At 57.6% G+C, this 14,561-nt stretch overlaps 1 protein-coding gene across 5 annotated transcripts; it reads left to right on the top strand.

Annotated features, from left to right (window-relative positions):
• The first annotated feature begins 1,664 nt into the window (after positions 1–1,664).
• On the top strand, positions 1,665–14,224 carry LOC111161520 (double PHD fingers 1). 5 transcript variants are annotated; one of them, XM_022525242.1, is made up of 12 exons: positions 1,665–1,696; positions 7,692–7,852; positions 7,955–8,062; positions 9,357–9,484; positions 9,748–9,837; positions 10,246–10,324; positions 10,526–10,657; positions 11,540–11,590; positions 11,684–11,803; positions 12,852–12,964; positions 13,565–13,646; positions 13,801–14,224. In XM_022525242.1, exons 1-12 carry the CDS (start codon positions 1,665–1,667, stop codon positions 13,869–13,871), a joined length of 1,167 nt encoding a protein of 388 aa, XP_022380950.1. In that variant the 3' UTR covers positions 13,872–14,224. The 5 variants fall into 5 exon arrangements, with proteins under 5 accessions (XP_022380950.1, XP_022380952.1, XP_022380949.1 ...); XM_022525241.1 differs by lacking the exon at positions 1,665–1,696 and adding an exon at positions 6,177–6,286; XM_022525240.1 differs by lacking the exon at positions 1,665–1,696 and adding an exon at positions 6,177–6,286 and having other exon boundaries at positions 13,535–13,646.
• Positions 14,225–14,561: the final 337 nt, after the last annotated feature.

Raw genomic sequence — 14,561 nt, 5'->3', positions numbered from 1 at the left:
GATATTCTAATGGGCGGAGACAAACAATAAGTAAAATAACTAAACTGGTCTACCACACGATGACAAACTATGATAAGTATTGAAGGAAAAAGCATTTGAGAGGACAGGGTGATAGGGGATGCCATTTTACCTGAGGCTGCATCTGAGGAGGGGACATGTAGTGAGAAACCTGAATAAAGTGAGGGATGGGGCCATGTGGATATCTGGGGCAGGAACATTCTAGGCAGAGAGAAGAGCAAGTGCAAAGATCCTGTGGCTGACAGAGGACTGGTACCTTCCAGGAACAGAGAGGAGGCCATTGTGGCTGGAGCAAAGTCAGCCAAGGGAAGGGGAGAAGGAGATGAGGTCAGAAATCGGATAAGGGTTTCGGAGGGGATCAAGTAGGGCCTTGAGGGCCGAGGGAGGGCTTTGCATTTTATTCTAATTGTGAAAGAAGCCACTGGAGGTTTTGAGCTAGAGAGCATTGTGATGCCATATGTTTTAGGTAGCCCACACTGGCTGCAGCAGGGAGGACAGACTGGGAGCTGTCCAGGCAGGAGACAATGGTGGATGGTGCCAGGTGGACGCTGTGAGAGGAGAGGACTAGGTGGATCCTGGGTCTGTTTTGTGAATGTAGAGATAACAGGATTTGCTGATGGGCTGGTGTGTGTGTGTGTGTGTGTGTGTGTGAGAGAGAGAGAGAGAGAGAGAGAGAGAGAGAGAGGAGAGCCAATGATTGATTGCACTTAGAACAAAATCCATTTTCTTTGTAATGTCCTACAAGGCTCTACATGATCTGGGTCCTTGCTCTCTCCCCAACCTTGTCTCTCCCCTCTCTCACTCTGCTCCAGTCACAGCATTCTTACTGATCTTTCCCTTGTCAAAGCTCGTTCCCTTTCCCCTCCTGTTGCCTGGCTGGAACTTCTCATGTCTCAGCTCGAATGCCATCTCCTCAGAGAAGCCACTTTATAGCATTCATAATTCTCTAAAATGATTTTGTCTCTTTATTTTCTTCTTTATCACCTGTCTTTCTCCATGAAAAGGTCAGCTCCTTGAGGGCAGCGACTTTGTTGGGTCACTGCTATATGCCACCGTGTCCAGAAGAGTGCCTGGCACCTGGCAGGCACTGAATAAGTGAACAAAGGCAGTGGTTAACCCCTGTGCTTGTCTACACGTTGGCTTACACAGAAGAGACACCAGACCCGCAAGCACAGACAAGGATACACGACAGATCCTCGGGTCATCCACATACCCAGGGGAGACCCAGAGGCCAGGGACCACCTGCTCCCACGCCGACGGGTCCTGGAGGATGGAGAGCCCGAGATGGGAATGGAGCACCCTCAGGGAGGAGTAAAGGATGCTCTGGGACGAGCCCAGCCCCGCCCTGTATCCTCAGCAGCCAATGGGCGTGTGGTCCTCCCGGCGCCCCCTGGGACGTGTAGTCCGGCCAGGGGCGCCCTCGGGCGCCGCCGCGCGCCCCTAGACTCCACGTCCCGTCGTGCGCCGGGAGGTGCGGGGATTGGCCGAGCCCCGCCCCCGGCCCGCCCCGCTCGGCTCGCGCCGCAGCCCCAAGAATGAATGAAATCGTAGCGCGCTGGGCGGCAGAGCGGGCGGCGCAGGCCGAGCTGGGCCCGCGCGCGGCGGCAGCAGCGCCCCGGGCCGGAGGCGGCCCAGCCGAGCGGGCCATGGCCACCGCCATTCAGAACCCGCTCAAGTCGTGAGTGTCCCCGCCGTCCACGTCCCTCCATCCTGCCCCCATCCCCGACCCTTCCCCCGCCCTCGCTGGGGAAGGGGACGCGGCGCTCGGAAGGTAGTTTAATGGGGAACCCCAGAGCGCCCCCCCACCCCTGGGGGACCCGCCGCCCCTTGTTGTCCCCTGGGGTTGCGGGCGGGAGCCCCTTCAGGGTCGCGGGGGCGTCTCTTCTTTGTCGCTGTCAGTGAAGGAATGTGGCGCGGGCTGGGGGGTGGCGGAGGCCGTTTCCCCACCCAGAGTGGGGGTAGGGGCTTCCCTCTCCTCCTCCTTCATCTCTCCTCCTCCGCGCCTCCGGGGGCGCCGGGCCCGCCCCGGCATAGGGCTGGGAGTACGAACGCTTAAGTCCAGACCTCAGTCTCCGGGGTCCTCACCACCTTCTTTCCTCACATCAGAACCTTTCTCTTTCCCCCCTCTTTCTCTGGGGCCTCGGCCCGCGCGACCGCAGGGTGGGAGCTGAGACGTCGGGGGTCCTGTCTCCCCTTTTTCCTCGCCCGGTCTTCAGGACCTAGAAGCTCTGACGACCAGGTCAGCTTAGACCGTGGGATCGCTCCTTCTCCCTGCCCATAGACATCTAACAAGAGCATCTCTCATCCCTTGGGGACCGGATGCCTCTGGAGAGGATGCTGGCAGCGCCCTCAATCTCGGGGGATTCCCTCCCTTTCTCCCTGTCCGCGTCCCTCCTCCGAGCGTTAGCTTCCTCCTGGGCCCGACAGCTGGGAACCTGGACGCCTGGGTTCAAGCCCAGCCCTGTCCCATCCCTCCCCTGTCCTAGCCATCCCTCGCTCTGGCCACCTCTCTTCTTCTCTTTCTTTCTATCTCTCTCTCGCGCTCCCTCTTCGGGATCCCGGACTCCCGGGTCCCAGCGCTCCCCACCCCCTTTCCTCTGGCGGTGACAGCAGGCTCAGAGTGACAGGCGCGCGGCCGTTCCCGCCCTCCCTCCTCGGCTGGCGAGCGCGGCACTCCCCTCCCCCTCCTCCCGGGCCTGGGGGAGGAGGCGGAGGGCGAACGCCCGCGGCGCCGCACAAAGGGGCTAGGGCGACCTGCCCCCCAACCCCGCTTTCCCCAACCCGTCGCGCTCGCCGCCTTGACCTTGAGCAACGCGTGCTGGCGGTTGGGGAGGGAGAAGGGGCGGGAGTGCCCCCCACCCTCCCAAGGGCTGTGTCTCACGGCCAGACCCAAGGCCCCCAGTAGTTTCTGGTTTCTGGCAGGGGCTTGTTGGGAGAGGAGGGGGGGGGGGTCAATAGGCACGCGCCCACACGCGTGGCTTTGCGGTGAGCCAGAGAGCATACAGGGCGTGTGTGCGGAGCTGGGGTTAGTGTGAGGAGGTGTGTGATGGTGACAACCTTCTGCTTCCCTCTCACTCTCTTACACACACACAGATGTGTCTGCTATGAGGAACACCCTCGAGCGGGCTGGGACAGGGTTCCTGTAGAGGTTGGTGGATCTCCAGGCACTCTGGCCTCCTCACCCTGACCCTGGAGCCTAGACCTCTCGGAGGAGGCCCGAGGAAGCGCTGGCGTGGGAGTGCCAGAGCCCTTACTTTGCCCTTCTCTGCTTTCATCCTGGGAAAGGTCTGCAAGGTTGAGGGGTGAGGGTAGGAACTGGCTTCTGAAGGAAGGTGAGAGCCAAATCCTCTTGGGAGTGGGAGAGTGGACCGAGCAGGCCTAGAGGTTCTGACTGCCCAGTTTCAAACCTCATATTTTGCTATTAATTCACTCCCCTTCTCCCCCTCCTCCAGAGCCTCAGTGTTACCATCTGTGTGTTGGGGAATCATAACAGTGCCTATGACCTCAAGGGGCTGTTGTGGTCTTTGTAAAGCACTTGGTACAGAGCCTGACTCTGCCTAAATATACTAATTATTATTAGTAGTATCAATATTGGTTTCTCACGTGGTCCACGGTCCGCGTAGGGTATTTCAGGGGCCTGGAGGCTGGAATGAGGTTAGGTGGGAGTGGCAGCACCCTTCTCTGCTCTCACCTTCTGAGGGGTCTGCAGGGATGAGGGTGGGCACTAGGGCGAGGAGGACTGCTTCGGCAAGGGAGTTCAAGTGTGGGAGAGGGATCTGTGAAGGTGACCAGGGGCGAGAAAAGGGAGGGAAGTGTCAGTTTGTGTCCGCTCTGTGGGTCATTCGTGCTGCTAGACAAGGGCCACCAGGGAGGGGATGGGCTATATTCTACACTCAGGCCCCAAACTGGTCAAATTGATGTAAGCGTTCTGGGGTGGGGCAGGAGGGAGCTGGAGTGTCTGAGGCTGGAGGTGTGGGGAGCAAGTGTAATGTGTTGGGGGACCTGTGAGGGTGGTGCGAGGTGTGAGAGGAAGGTGGCAAGAGCACTCTGGGAGCTGAGCTGATGGGCAGGGAGGGGGGAGTGCGAGGGCTTTCTGCGGGTGAGGTGTGGGGTGGCTGGTATAGGAGCCTGGAGGCCAGCGTGAGCCTGGGGGTACCAGCGTCCCTGACTTACTCCCCTTGCCACCTACTCTAGGCCAGATGTGAAGCCGAGACCCACTGTGTCCTGTTGGGAGTGGGGGAGGGAGAAGGTCGAGGCCTTACCTGGGGGAGATCGGGGGAGAGTTTGTGGAAGGGGTCTAAGACTAGGGGTGTGTGTGTTTAGAAGTGATAAGTGTGGAAGACACTGAGGGTGTTTCTCTCACCAGAGAGTAGGTGGAGGCATCAAGTGACAAAAGAGGTGAAGGCTAGTCTGCCTCTCTGTCAGCTGGAGAGCCCCCTGGTGGATAAGGACATTTGTGGGCGTTTTTTTCCATGGGGGGGGTGTACAGGGGGGCTCAAACTGGAGCATAAACTTTGGACCAGGGGGATTCCAGGTGAGCCATGGTGTGGCCTGGTGGGGCAGCTCACTGTCTGGAGATCCCTTAGGGTGCAGTCTATGTGGGTGACAGTGGGAGAAAGAAGGAGGTAGGATTCATTCTGGTACAGATATCCAGGGGAGTGAATCCTTCTCTTAGTCCCACCCTCAAACCGTGGCCACGGGCTGAGGGCATGTAATTTCCCCTCCCTCTGCCTCCCATTTCTTATCTGGAAAATAGGCATAAAAATAGCATCCCCTCAGAGGGTCATTATGAGGATTGTAGGAGTTACTCCTGTTGAAGTATTTAGAACTGTGTCAGGCACAGGGTGGGTACTCAGTATATTTATTTAATCATTCGACAAAAACTTACTGAGCATCTACTTGTGTCAGGCATTATTCTTTCTAGAAATGGTTGGCTATCACCATTTTACATCTAACTGCATATCAGATCCTCTGGAGTGAATTTACTGAACGTCTACTACCTGCTAGGTACTTTTTAAAAGAAGGGTGCCTTTTACCTTTATGGGGGTTCCTGGGTGGCTTAGTCCATTAAGCGACGGATTCTTTTTTTTTTTTTTAAGATTTTATTTATTTATTTGACAGAGAGATCACAAGTAGGCAGAGAGGCAGGCAGAGAGAGGGGGAAGCAGGGTCTGTACTGAGCAGAAAGCCCAACGCAGGGCTCGATCCCAGGACCCTGAGATCAGGGCCTGGGCCCAAGGCAGAGGCTTAACCCACTGAGCCACCCAGGGGCCCCAAGCGACGGATTCTTGATTTCAACTCAGATCTGGATTTCCCGGAGCCATGGGGTGGACTCCACACTGGGGATGGGAAAAAATAAAAAATAAAAACATTTTGTGCATATTTACTTATTTAATCTTTACAACAATCCAGTGAGGCGTTACCCTCATTTTACAGATGAGGAAACTGAGGCCCAGAAAGGTTAAGTCATTTGCCCAAGGCCACATGGCCATCGAATTTGCAGAGCCAGGATTTGAACCTGCAAGGTGTGGGTAGGGCTTCTTCCAAATGCGGAGCTGCGGGGCCTGCGGAAGGACGCGCTGGAGCAGGGCGGGGTCGCTGCGAGAGGGACTGCCCGTGTGGGACAGATAAGGTTCGCCCGAGCTGGGGGCGGGTGTGTGTGTGTGTGTGTGTGTGTGTGTGTGTGTGTGTGTGTGCTGGGGATGAGGGAGGGAGACGTGTCAGGGAGCCAAGTGCAGACTTGCCGGTGGGGACGTTTGTGTGGGCACCTCTAAGGTATCTCTAAGTCTCATGGCTTCGAAGTGTTTGTGTGAGTGTAAATGTATGTGAGTCTGTGAAAGTGGGAGGGAAGTGTGCGTGAGTCTGCGTGGGAGGCTGTGAGTATACGTGTGAATGTGTGTGTAAACTGCCGTACGTGGGTGTGTGCGAGTCCAGGTGTGCATGTGTGAGTGGATGCCCGGGACACTGGATGCGCGTAAGAGCGCACGGGTGTGACTGACCGTGTGCGCTCCCTGGGCCTCACCTCTGCGCCTCCTTCTCCGCGGGGTCCAGGCAGCCCCCAGGCCAGGGACTACCACTCCCAGCATGGCCCGGGCGGGCCCGCCCTGCCGTTGTGATTGGCTGTGGCCCCGGTGCTCCCGCCCCGCGGGAATGAATGGATGGGCGGCCTCAGCGCCCGCCCGAGCGCTGGGAGGACCGACCCGGCGGGGACCTGCTGGGGGCAGGACCCGGGGAGCAAGATGGCCACGGTCATCCCCGGCCCCCTGAGGTGCTGCGGGCCGGCGGAAGGCGGGAGAGGGCGCGCGGGCGGGTCTCCGCGGGCGCGCGCGTGTATGTGTGTGTGTGTGTGTGTGTATGTGTGTGTGTGTGTGTGTGTGTGGCGGCCGGGGGTGGGGCCGATGGGGTGTTTGGGGGGGCTGTCACTGTGGGCCGTGCTGCGCGGGGGTGCGAATGTGTGTGATTGTGGGTCTTTGGCAAGAAAGGTGTCCGATGCGCTGCTCCTGGAGGAGCGGAGGGTGTGGAGAAACTCGGAGTCCTCTTCGGGTCCTTTTCGGGGGAAGGGGGTCATGTCCGGCCCCGCGACCTCCGGGTTGAGGAGAGAGTGAAATGGCCTGGGGGTGCGGGAGCCTTGGTAAACTTGGGTGAAGCCCACACTATCTTTGTCTTGGCATGTGGAGTGCGTGTCACTTGTTTGTATTATTATTATTTTTTAATGTGTATGTGGATATGTGTTTATTTTAGTCTACACTAGGTATCTTTGGATATTTTGGTCTTTGAGTGTGTGTACATGTCCTTTAAAACTGCATCATTTGTGTTCTGTGTCTGGATTGGTAGGCATGTGTTTATTTATGTGTACATTTTTGTGTGAATATGGGTGCATTTGTCTATTCCTATGTTGTCTATGTGTGTATCTTTGTGTGACTATGTGGTATTTTAGATGTTGGTTTCTATATTGTGTATCTTTGTGATTGTGTGTGTGTGCCTGTCCTGTGTGAATCTGCGATTTCTTTGTATAGTGTGCCTGGATATTGTGTGTGTGTGGTTTGTTGTTGTGTCCTTGGGTATGTAAGTGCATGTGTGGGTAGTTTGTTTTAACATTCTTCTCATAATATTTGTGTATCTCTGTGTGTCTTTGGATGCGCGTGTATAGTGCTGTGTATGCGATCTGTTTGCATGTTGTGTGTCTTTGTGAGGGTGCTTTGTTTATGTTGTGTGTCTTTGGAGATGTGTGTATTTGTGCATGGATAGATGTGTGATGTGTCTGTTTCTACACTAGGTGACTTTGATGTTTGTGTTTTTTTTCAGTAGATACCTGTATGCACATATGTGAGATTTGTCTGTTTCTCCTTTGTGAGTTTTGGGATATGTCTCTCTTTGTGTGTGAATCCTGTGTGGTTTGGTTGTGTTGTGTATTTTGATACGTGCATATATGGATAGGTCCTGGTGTATTTTTGTCTGTTTCTGTATTGTGTGTATCTTACTCGGTTGGTTGCAGGCCTGCTTGGGCCCTGGGTTGGGGGGCTCCTGAGTCCAGGAGTGGCAGGAGGGGAGTGGTGAGGTTGAAGAAGTCCCCCCACCCATTCCTGAGGGGGGCACTGAGAGAGGAGTGCTGGGCAGCCAGGTGCCCCTGCCCTTGCTGACAGCCGCTCACCTGCTCACTCTCCCACTCGCAGCCTAGGCGAGGACTTCTACCGCGAGGCCATCGAGCACTGCCGCAGCTACAACGCGCGCCTGTGCGCTGAGCGCAGCCTGCGCCTGCCGTTCCTCGACTCGCAGACCGGCGTGGCCCAGAACAACTGCTACATCTGGATGGAAAAGACCCACCGCGGCCCTGGTACCTGCCAGGAGGATGGGGGCGGGGCGGGGCGGGGCGGGGCAGCCCGCCTTCTTGTGTTCTCATGGCCCTTCCCTTGGCCCTTTGGCCTTCTCACTCCAGGTTTGGCCCCCGGACAGATCTACACATACCCTGCGCGCTGTTGGAGGAAGAAACGGAGACTCAACATCCTGGAGGACCCCAGACTCCGGCCCTGCGAGTACAAGATTGGTGGGTGGAGCTTCAAGCTGTGCCCAGAGTGGCCCCATCAGTGCCCCGAGACCACGCTGATAAGTGTGTGGTGATGCCAGTGGGGATCTGACCATTTACCTTTCCCTCGTAGCCAGGGTCTGTAGGTCTGTATCTGGGTGTAGCCCAGACCTTCCCCAGTTTTCTCTGAGTGACTGGGCTAAGGGCTTGGACTGTATCTTTTCCTCCTTGGGCTGAGGTATATGGGGGCAGAGTGGGTGGATCTTCCCCGGGTGAGCTAGGATATATCAGTGTCTGGCTGTATTTCTTCCTATGGGTGCCTGCATGTGTCTGGATGTGTCGGAGTGTCTTTCCATCCACAGTGGAGTGTATCTAAGTGTCTCTGTGTTTAGGTGTTTCCAGGAGTACTCGAGGGTTTATTTGGTCTTGTGTGTGTCTGGTCTAGCCCAGTATCCAGCGGTTCCTGAGTGTGTCTGGGTATATCAGGGTGTCTGGCCGTCTCTTCTTTGAGTGTCCAGATGCTTTGGAATGTCTGTGAGAATCTCTTCCCCTAGTGGCTGTGTATTAGGTATATTTCTGCCCACACGTGCCTGTCCAGCCAGAGAGTCAAGGCTTCCTTACTTCAGTTGTGACAGGGGCTATCAGAGTCACTGGCACTTTCTTGTCTTTTGTCTGGGTGTATCCAAGGGTCTGTGTGGGTGCAGGTGTATTGAAGTGTATCTGGCTGTGTCTTTCTAGGTGTGTCTGTCTGCCTCAGAGGACTGCATCTCCCCTGTGTATGTTCACCTGTAACTATCCGAGTGATTCTCTCTAGGTGTGTCTGTCTCTTCTGCCTGTGTGTCCAGGTGTAGGGTAGGGTCCGGCTGTGTCTTCCTTATGTGGATCTAGGGAGTGCTGATGGCTTAATGTCTCTTTCTGATTGTCTCCGGGTGTATCCAAGGGCTTGGATGTGTTTCCTCCACGTGTCTGGGTGTATCTCTTCCTTTGTGTGCCTGGCTGTCTCAAGATGATCGGTCTGTATCTCCCATGTGCATCATGGTTGAGTATCTGTATCTCTCCATTTGCATCCACGTGTAGTGAGGGTCTGACAGTGCCTTCTGAATGGGTCTGAGTGGATCTGAGGGTCTGGCTGGGTCTTTCCCAGGGTCTCAGCAGCCTTTCCAGCATGTATGATTGCATCTTTGGGTCTTGTTACTGGTTGAGTGTGGGAAAGCCTCTTTCCCGAAGTAAAGGGCTTGGTTCCCTGAACTGGGCTGTTTGAGGACTCCTCCAGGGACAACTTCCCCATTTGACCCCACCCTGGCCTTGTCCCCAGACTGTGAGGCACCCCTGAAGAAGGAGGGCGGCCTCCCGGAAGGGCCAGTTCTTGAGGCGCTACTGTGTGCTGAGACTGGGGAGAAGAAGATTGAGTTGAAGGAGGAGGAGACCATTATGGACTGCCAGGTGGGACCACCCCTCGGGGGCCCCAGTTGCCTTTCACCCCCGGCCACCTGCCCTGGCCTATCCTAGTCCTGCTCAGCAATTTCCCCCGGTTCCCTCGGGCTTTTGGGCATCCTAAGTCTCCATCCTTCCACACCTCTTCTCTTTTTGGAAGACCTCTTGACTTCCCTTGCTCCCCGCAATCTCCAGCTGTGTCCAAAACCCCTACGAAGCAGGATGGTGTCCCCCATTTTCTTGACCTCCATCTCCCTTCTCCTGGTGCCCAGAAACAGCAGCTGCTGGAGTTTCCACATGATCTCGAGGTGGAAGACTTGGAGGATGACATTCCCAGGAGGAAGAACAGAGCTAAAGGAAAGGTATTACCCCCCTGTTCTTCTTCATCACCCCTCTCTTCAGTGACAGATCCCATGTACTGAGCATGCACAATGGTTAGGCCCTGCCTCGGGTTGATCTCATTTAATCCTCAGAGCAGCCTGAAGGGGTGTGTGTGTGTGTGTGTGTGTGTGTGTGTGTGTATTTTATACCCATTTTACAGATGAGCAACCTGAGGCTTGGATATTATTAAGTCATTTGCAAAGCTGAGATTGTACAGTGGGTTAGAACCCACTTTATGCCCATGCCATAGATGAGGAAACCGAACCTCAGAGAGGTCGGGGCCCAAAGTTAGGAAGTGGCAGAGCCACGGTTCACCTTTTGGGCTCAAATGATGAAAGTTCTTTGAGTTCCCTCCCTTTCTTGGCCGCTGACCCTGACTCTCCCCCCAGGCATACGGCATCGGGGGTCTCCGGAAACGCCAGGACACCGCTTCCCTGGAGGACCGAGACAAGCCGTATGTCTGTGATAGTGAGTCCTTCTGAAGAGGGGGAAAGAGAGAGAGTGGGGCCTAGAGACTTCTCCCCCCACTGGCCCCCTCCCTCCTGTTCTAGAGCCCGGTGGGAGGGGATGCTCAGGCCTCTGGCAGAGGGGGGAGGCGTGATCCCCGAGGCCAGGGTGGAGGCCGCAGGGGCCAGGAGGGTTGACGGGCCCTCCCTGCTCGCTCTCCAGTCTGTGGGAAACGGTATAAGAACCGGCCAGGGCTCAGCTACCACTACACCCACACCCACCTGGCTGAGGAGGAGGGGGAGGAGAACGCCGAGCGCCACGCCCTGCCCTTCCACCGGAAAAACAACCATAAACGTGAGCAGGCAGGCGGGCTGTGGGGCAGTGAGGGACCCTGGGAGTGGGGGCTGAGGAGCTTGGGAGGGAGGGGGCACGTTAGACATTTCTGGAAAATCTCCAGCTCAGCGGTCCCCTCCCCCCACCGACCATGGGGATGCTGGCTCTGGGGTTGCCATGGCAACCAACCATCTCTCCCTCGCTCCTGGCCGGGCATAATATTTCTGGGTCTGATTTATTGTTTCAATTAGAGCTTGGGGAGGGGGGTGATAGATAACTCCCCTCCCTCCCTTTCTCCCTTCTCCGCGAAGCTTGGGCCTAGGGGCAGGGTCCATGGCCTGGGAGCCCTCGGTGCCTGCCCATGCCAACCCCGTGCCAACCCTGACAGCTGAGGGATGGGGGAGGGCTCAGGGGAGGCTCTGCCAGGGGAAAAACTGTCTTCCCACCCACCTCCTAGTGGGAGAGGGCAGACTCTTCATCCCGTCCCTGCTCCACCCCCAGGCACTTCTGTGTTCAGGATTTTTCTTCTCAATGTCCGTCTGTCTCCATGCCAGATCTTGGCCAGTGGTGTCCCCGGTTTTCATCTAGTTGGGGCTCAGGTGGCACTGGTTTGGGAGAAGAGTGTGTGAATGGGGAAGCTGGGGCTCTTCCGAAAGCCCTTCTTTGCAGTTTTACCTAAGAGAGAGGATGTGTGAGTTGTCCTCAGAGAGTTTGGGGTTCCTGAGGAGAATTAGCTGGGTCCCCGACTCTGTTCTGCTTGTGGCCACAGCTCGGGGGTAGCCAGTCTCTCTCCTTACCTTCCCCGTGCCTGGAAAAAGGGGTCCACTGCTGGGGCGGAGGCTGGGGGCAGGTGGGGAGCCTTGCCTATGGTGAGAGCCCTTCTCTCTGTCCCCCCAACCCCAGAGTTTTACAAAGAATTGGCCTGGGTCCCTGAGGCACAGAGGAAACACACAGGTAGGGACGCCTCCCTCTGCCCCGACTTCTACAGCAGCCTTTGACTAGGTGCTCCTGCCTGTCCGCGTCAAACCCCGCCCTGCTGTCTTTCAGCCAAGAAGGCACCTGACGGCACTGTCATCCCCAACGGCTACTGTGACTTCTGCCTGGGTGGCTCCAAGAAGACGGGGTGTCCCGAGGACCTCATCTCCTGTGCTGACTGTGGGCGATCAGGTGATACCCCATCCGAGGTTGCTGGGGGCCAGGGTGGAGGGCACCCCAGGAGTCCAGATCTGGAGGGTAGGAAGGCAGAGAAGTGCAGCCTGGTGGGGCAGGATGGGGGTACGACCCGGAACTGGTGGAGTGGAGTCCATTGCGGGAAACTGAGGGGGGGCCAGAAGGGCTCTGGGAATAATAGGAGGTGGTGGTCACGGCATTACTGGTAGTGGCCCGCACTTCTCACGGCGAGGGGTACTGAAAGCTGGCCGCCGAGGCACTGTGGGTAGCAGACTATGATAGCGAGTAATGGATGGCCACTGGCTGGGTACCGTGGATAACCAGCGGCGCTTGCCACGGGCTTGTGGTTCACAGAATGTGGCTTCCCAGGGTGGGCTGGTAGGTAATAGACTGTGGTTGCCTCAGCACAGTGGGGAATGACTTGCGGTTGTCATGGTATTAAGGGGAGTGCGTGTGATACGGTTGTCATGGTGACTGGGTGCCGTGGCCTGTAGCTGTCGGGGCCCTCGGGTAATGGCCGAGGGGGTCTTGGCACCGGGGCAGTGGGACGGCATTGTACGGAAGTGTCAGGAAGAAGTTGGTTACTGGGGTCTCCTTCAAAATGGGCTGGGGCTGCAGGGAACCCAGAGTGTGGGGACCCCACTGTGACAGGTAGTTGCCATGGCGCCGTGGCCGGGAGACTGTGGTTGCCACGTTACTGTGGTTAACAGAACCTGTTGGCCATTCTGCTGTGGGTAATGGAATGTGGCTGCCTCAGCACAGTGGTTAACAGAATGTGGCTGCCCGGGTGTTGTGGGTGGTAGAGAGTGGTTGCCACAGCACTGTGGGTAATGGAATGCGGTTGCCATGGTATTCCGGGGAGCAGAATGTGGTTACCATGGTGGCTGGGTAGGAGCCTGGTGGCCACGGAAGCGGCAGCGTGTGGTGTGGTCGCAGGGCACCGTGAGCAGGGCGGAGGGGGTGGGGGAGCCGTCTCCTCCCCGGGGCTCAGCGGCCCCCAGGGGCACGATGACCCCTAACAGCATCCCTGCCCCTCGGCCCCCAGGACACCCCTCATGTTTACAGTTTACGGTGAACATGACAGCGGCCGTGCGCACCTACCGCTGGCAGTGCATCGAGTGCAAGTCGTGCAGCCTGTGCGGCACCTCGGAGAACGACGTGAGTGCGCGCCGCCCCCGGGCCACGCCCCCCCGGCGGCCCCTCCCGCCCCGCCCCTCCGCCAGCCCTTGCCCGCGGGGCCTCAGGCCGCTCCCCGGAGCCCCTCCCCGGGGAGCAGCCCCTCCCCGGGGAGCGCTCGTAACCTGTGTTATTGTTATTGTTAGTGGCCATTAACTGAGCCCGGCACTTAGCGCTTAGTGCTCGTCGCTCTCTGACTCCTCCCAACCACCCTCAGAGGTAGGTGCTCTGGTCCCCGCTTCACAGAGAAGAAACCGGGCTCAGAGAGGGGAAATGACTGGCCCGAGGCCACCCAGCTAGGACGTCAGTAGAACGGGGACCCAAACCCTCATCCATGGCCTCTAGAGCCGGTCTCAGGCCATCTGGGTGTCCTGTTAAAGTGTTCCACAGAATCTGTAAGACCCAGACTAGGAGCTGCCAATGGGCCGACCTCAGGGGTGTTCTGCAAAGATCTCGGAGCCCCTTCTTGTGGGAGGGCCCACCTTCCCCAGCCCCTCTGACCTACCCCTGCCCCAGCCCCCCCACCCCGGTTTCTGGTGCCCGTGCCCCCAGGGTGCCAGCTGGGCGGGTCTCACCCCCCAGGACCAGCTGCTGTTTTGTGATGACTGCGATCGGGGTTACCACATGTACTGCCTGAGTCCCCCCATGGCGGAGCCCCCGGAAGGTGAGAGAAGAGGTGGGCACCACGGGGGAGTGGGGGTGTTGAAAAGTAGTCTTCCTGCCTGTGAAGACCCAGGACCGGGGCTGCTGGCTGGGAGGGAGTCAGGACAGCCCTTCTGGGACCAGGACCTTAACTCCCTGTCCCCACCGCACCACAGGGAGCTGGAGTTGTCACCTCTGTCTTCGGCACCTGAAAGAGAAGGCCTCTGCCTACATCACTCTCACCTAGGCCTGGCTCTGGCTCACCTGGACCTCTGGGGTGGTGCTTCCTGATCTGCCTCTTGGAGCTCCTCCACGCTCTCCCTGCCCTCAGTGCCCCATAGTGGGAGGGGGAGGGGGGGAGCCCAAGAGGGGGCTGGGCCACCCCCTTCCCTCTGTGCAAGTGGAATGTTTGCCTTGTGGGTCGGTGGGCCCAGTAGGGCCCCTCTCCCTTCCTCCCTCCTTCCCCATCCCTTGGCAAATGGGCACCAGGGGCTTCTGCTCCCCTCAAAGCCATACCCCGCCTCTGGGCGGGCACGAGGGGTGGTAGATGCCAGCCCGGGGCACGGACACAGCGTTTTTCTAAAGAAAAAGTCAAAAAGTTAAAAAAAAAAAAAAAAGAAATTAATATATACAAAGAGTCCTATAAGGCCTGGCCTGGTGGAGGGGGCACTGCTGAGCGCATCCACTGGGCACCAGTCTATGCCAGCTTCCTGCCTAGCAGCCCCACCCCCCAGTTTCTGGAGTTGCAGCTGTCCCACCTCCTCACCCCAAGTGGGCACCATTTCCCCCTTGTGCCCAGGGCAGGTGGGTGTGGTGTCCACCTTTGCCCCCTCAATGGTGCCCACCGTGGATACTGCATGACGTGAACCATGGTTTTGAACTCCATTCCTGGTCCCTCCCTGAGAGCCCCGCCCTGCCCTCTGCCTGCTGTGGCTGG

Source organism: Enhydra lutris, unplaced genomic scaffold (genome assembly GCF_002288905.1).
Source record: "Enhydra lutris kenyoni isolate GAN:26980312 unplaced genomic scaffold, ASM228890v2 scaffoldscaffold85, whole genome shotgun sequence".
Classification (NCBI taxonomy): Eukaryota; Metazoa; Chordata; class Mammalia; order Carnivora; family Mustelidae; genus Enhydra; species Enhydra lutris.
Note: the sequence above shows the minus strand (reverse complement) of the source record. Positions and strands in the feature narration are given on the sequence as shown.

What these genes read in the sequence shown, in the direction of transcription:
- LOC111161520 (XM_022525240.1), top strand. Translation starts at nt 6,177, where the DNA reads ATGGGCGGCCTCAGCGCCCGCCCGAGCGCTGGGAGGACCGACCCGGCG. An exon ending in CAAGCCGTATGTCTGTGATA is followed by an intron (nt 10,325 to 10,525) that starts GTGAGTCCTTCT and finishes CTCGCTCTCCAG; the next exon opens with TCTGTGGGAAACGGTATAAG. An exon ending in CATGGCGGAGCCCCCGGAAG is followed by an intron (nt 13,647 to 13,800) that starts GTGAGAGAAGAG and finishes ACCGCACCACAG; the next exon opens with GGAGCTGGAGTTGTCACCTC.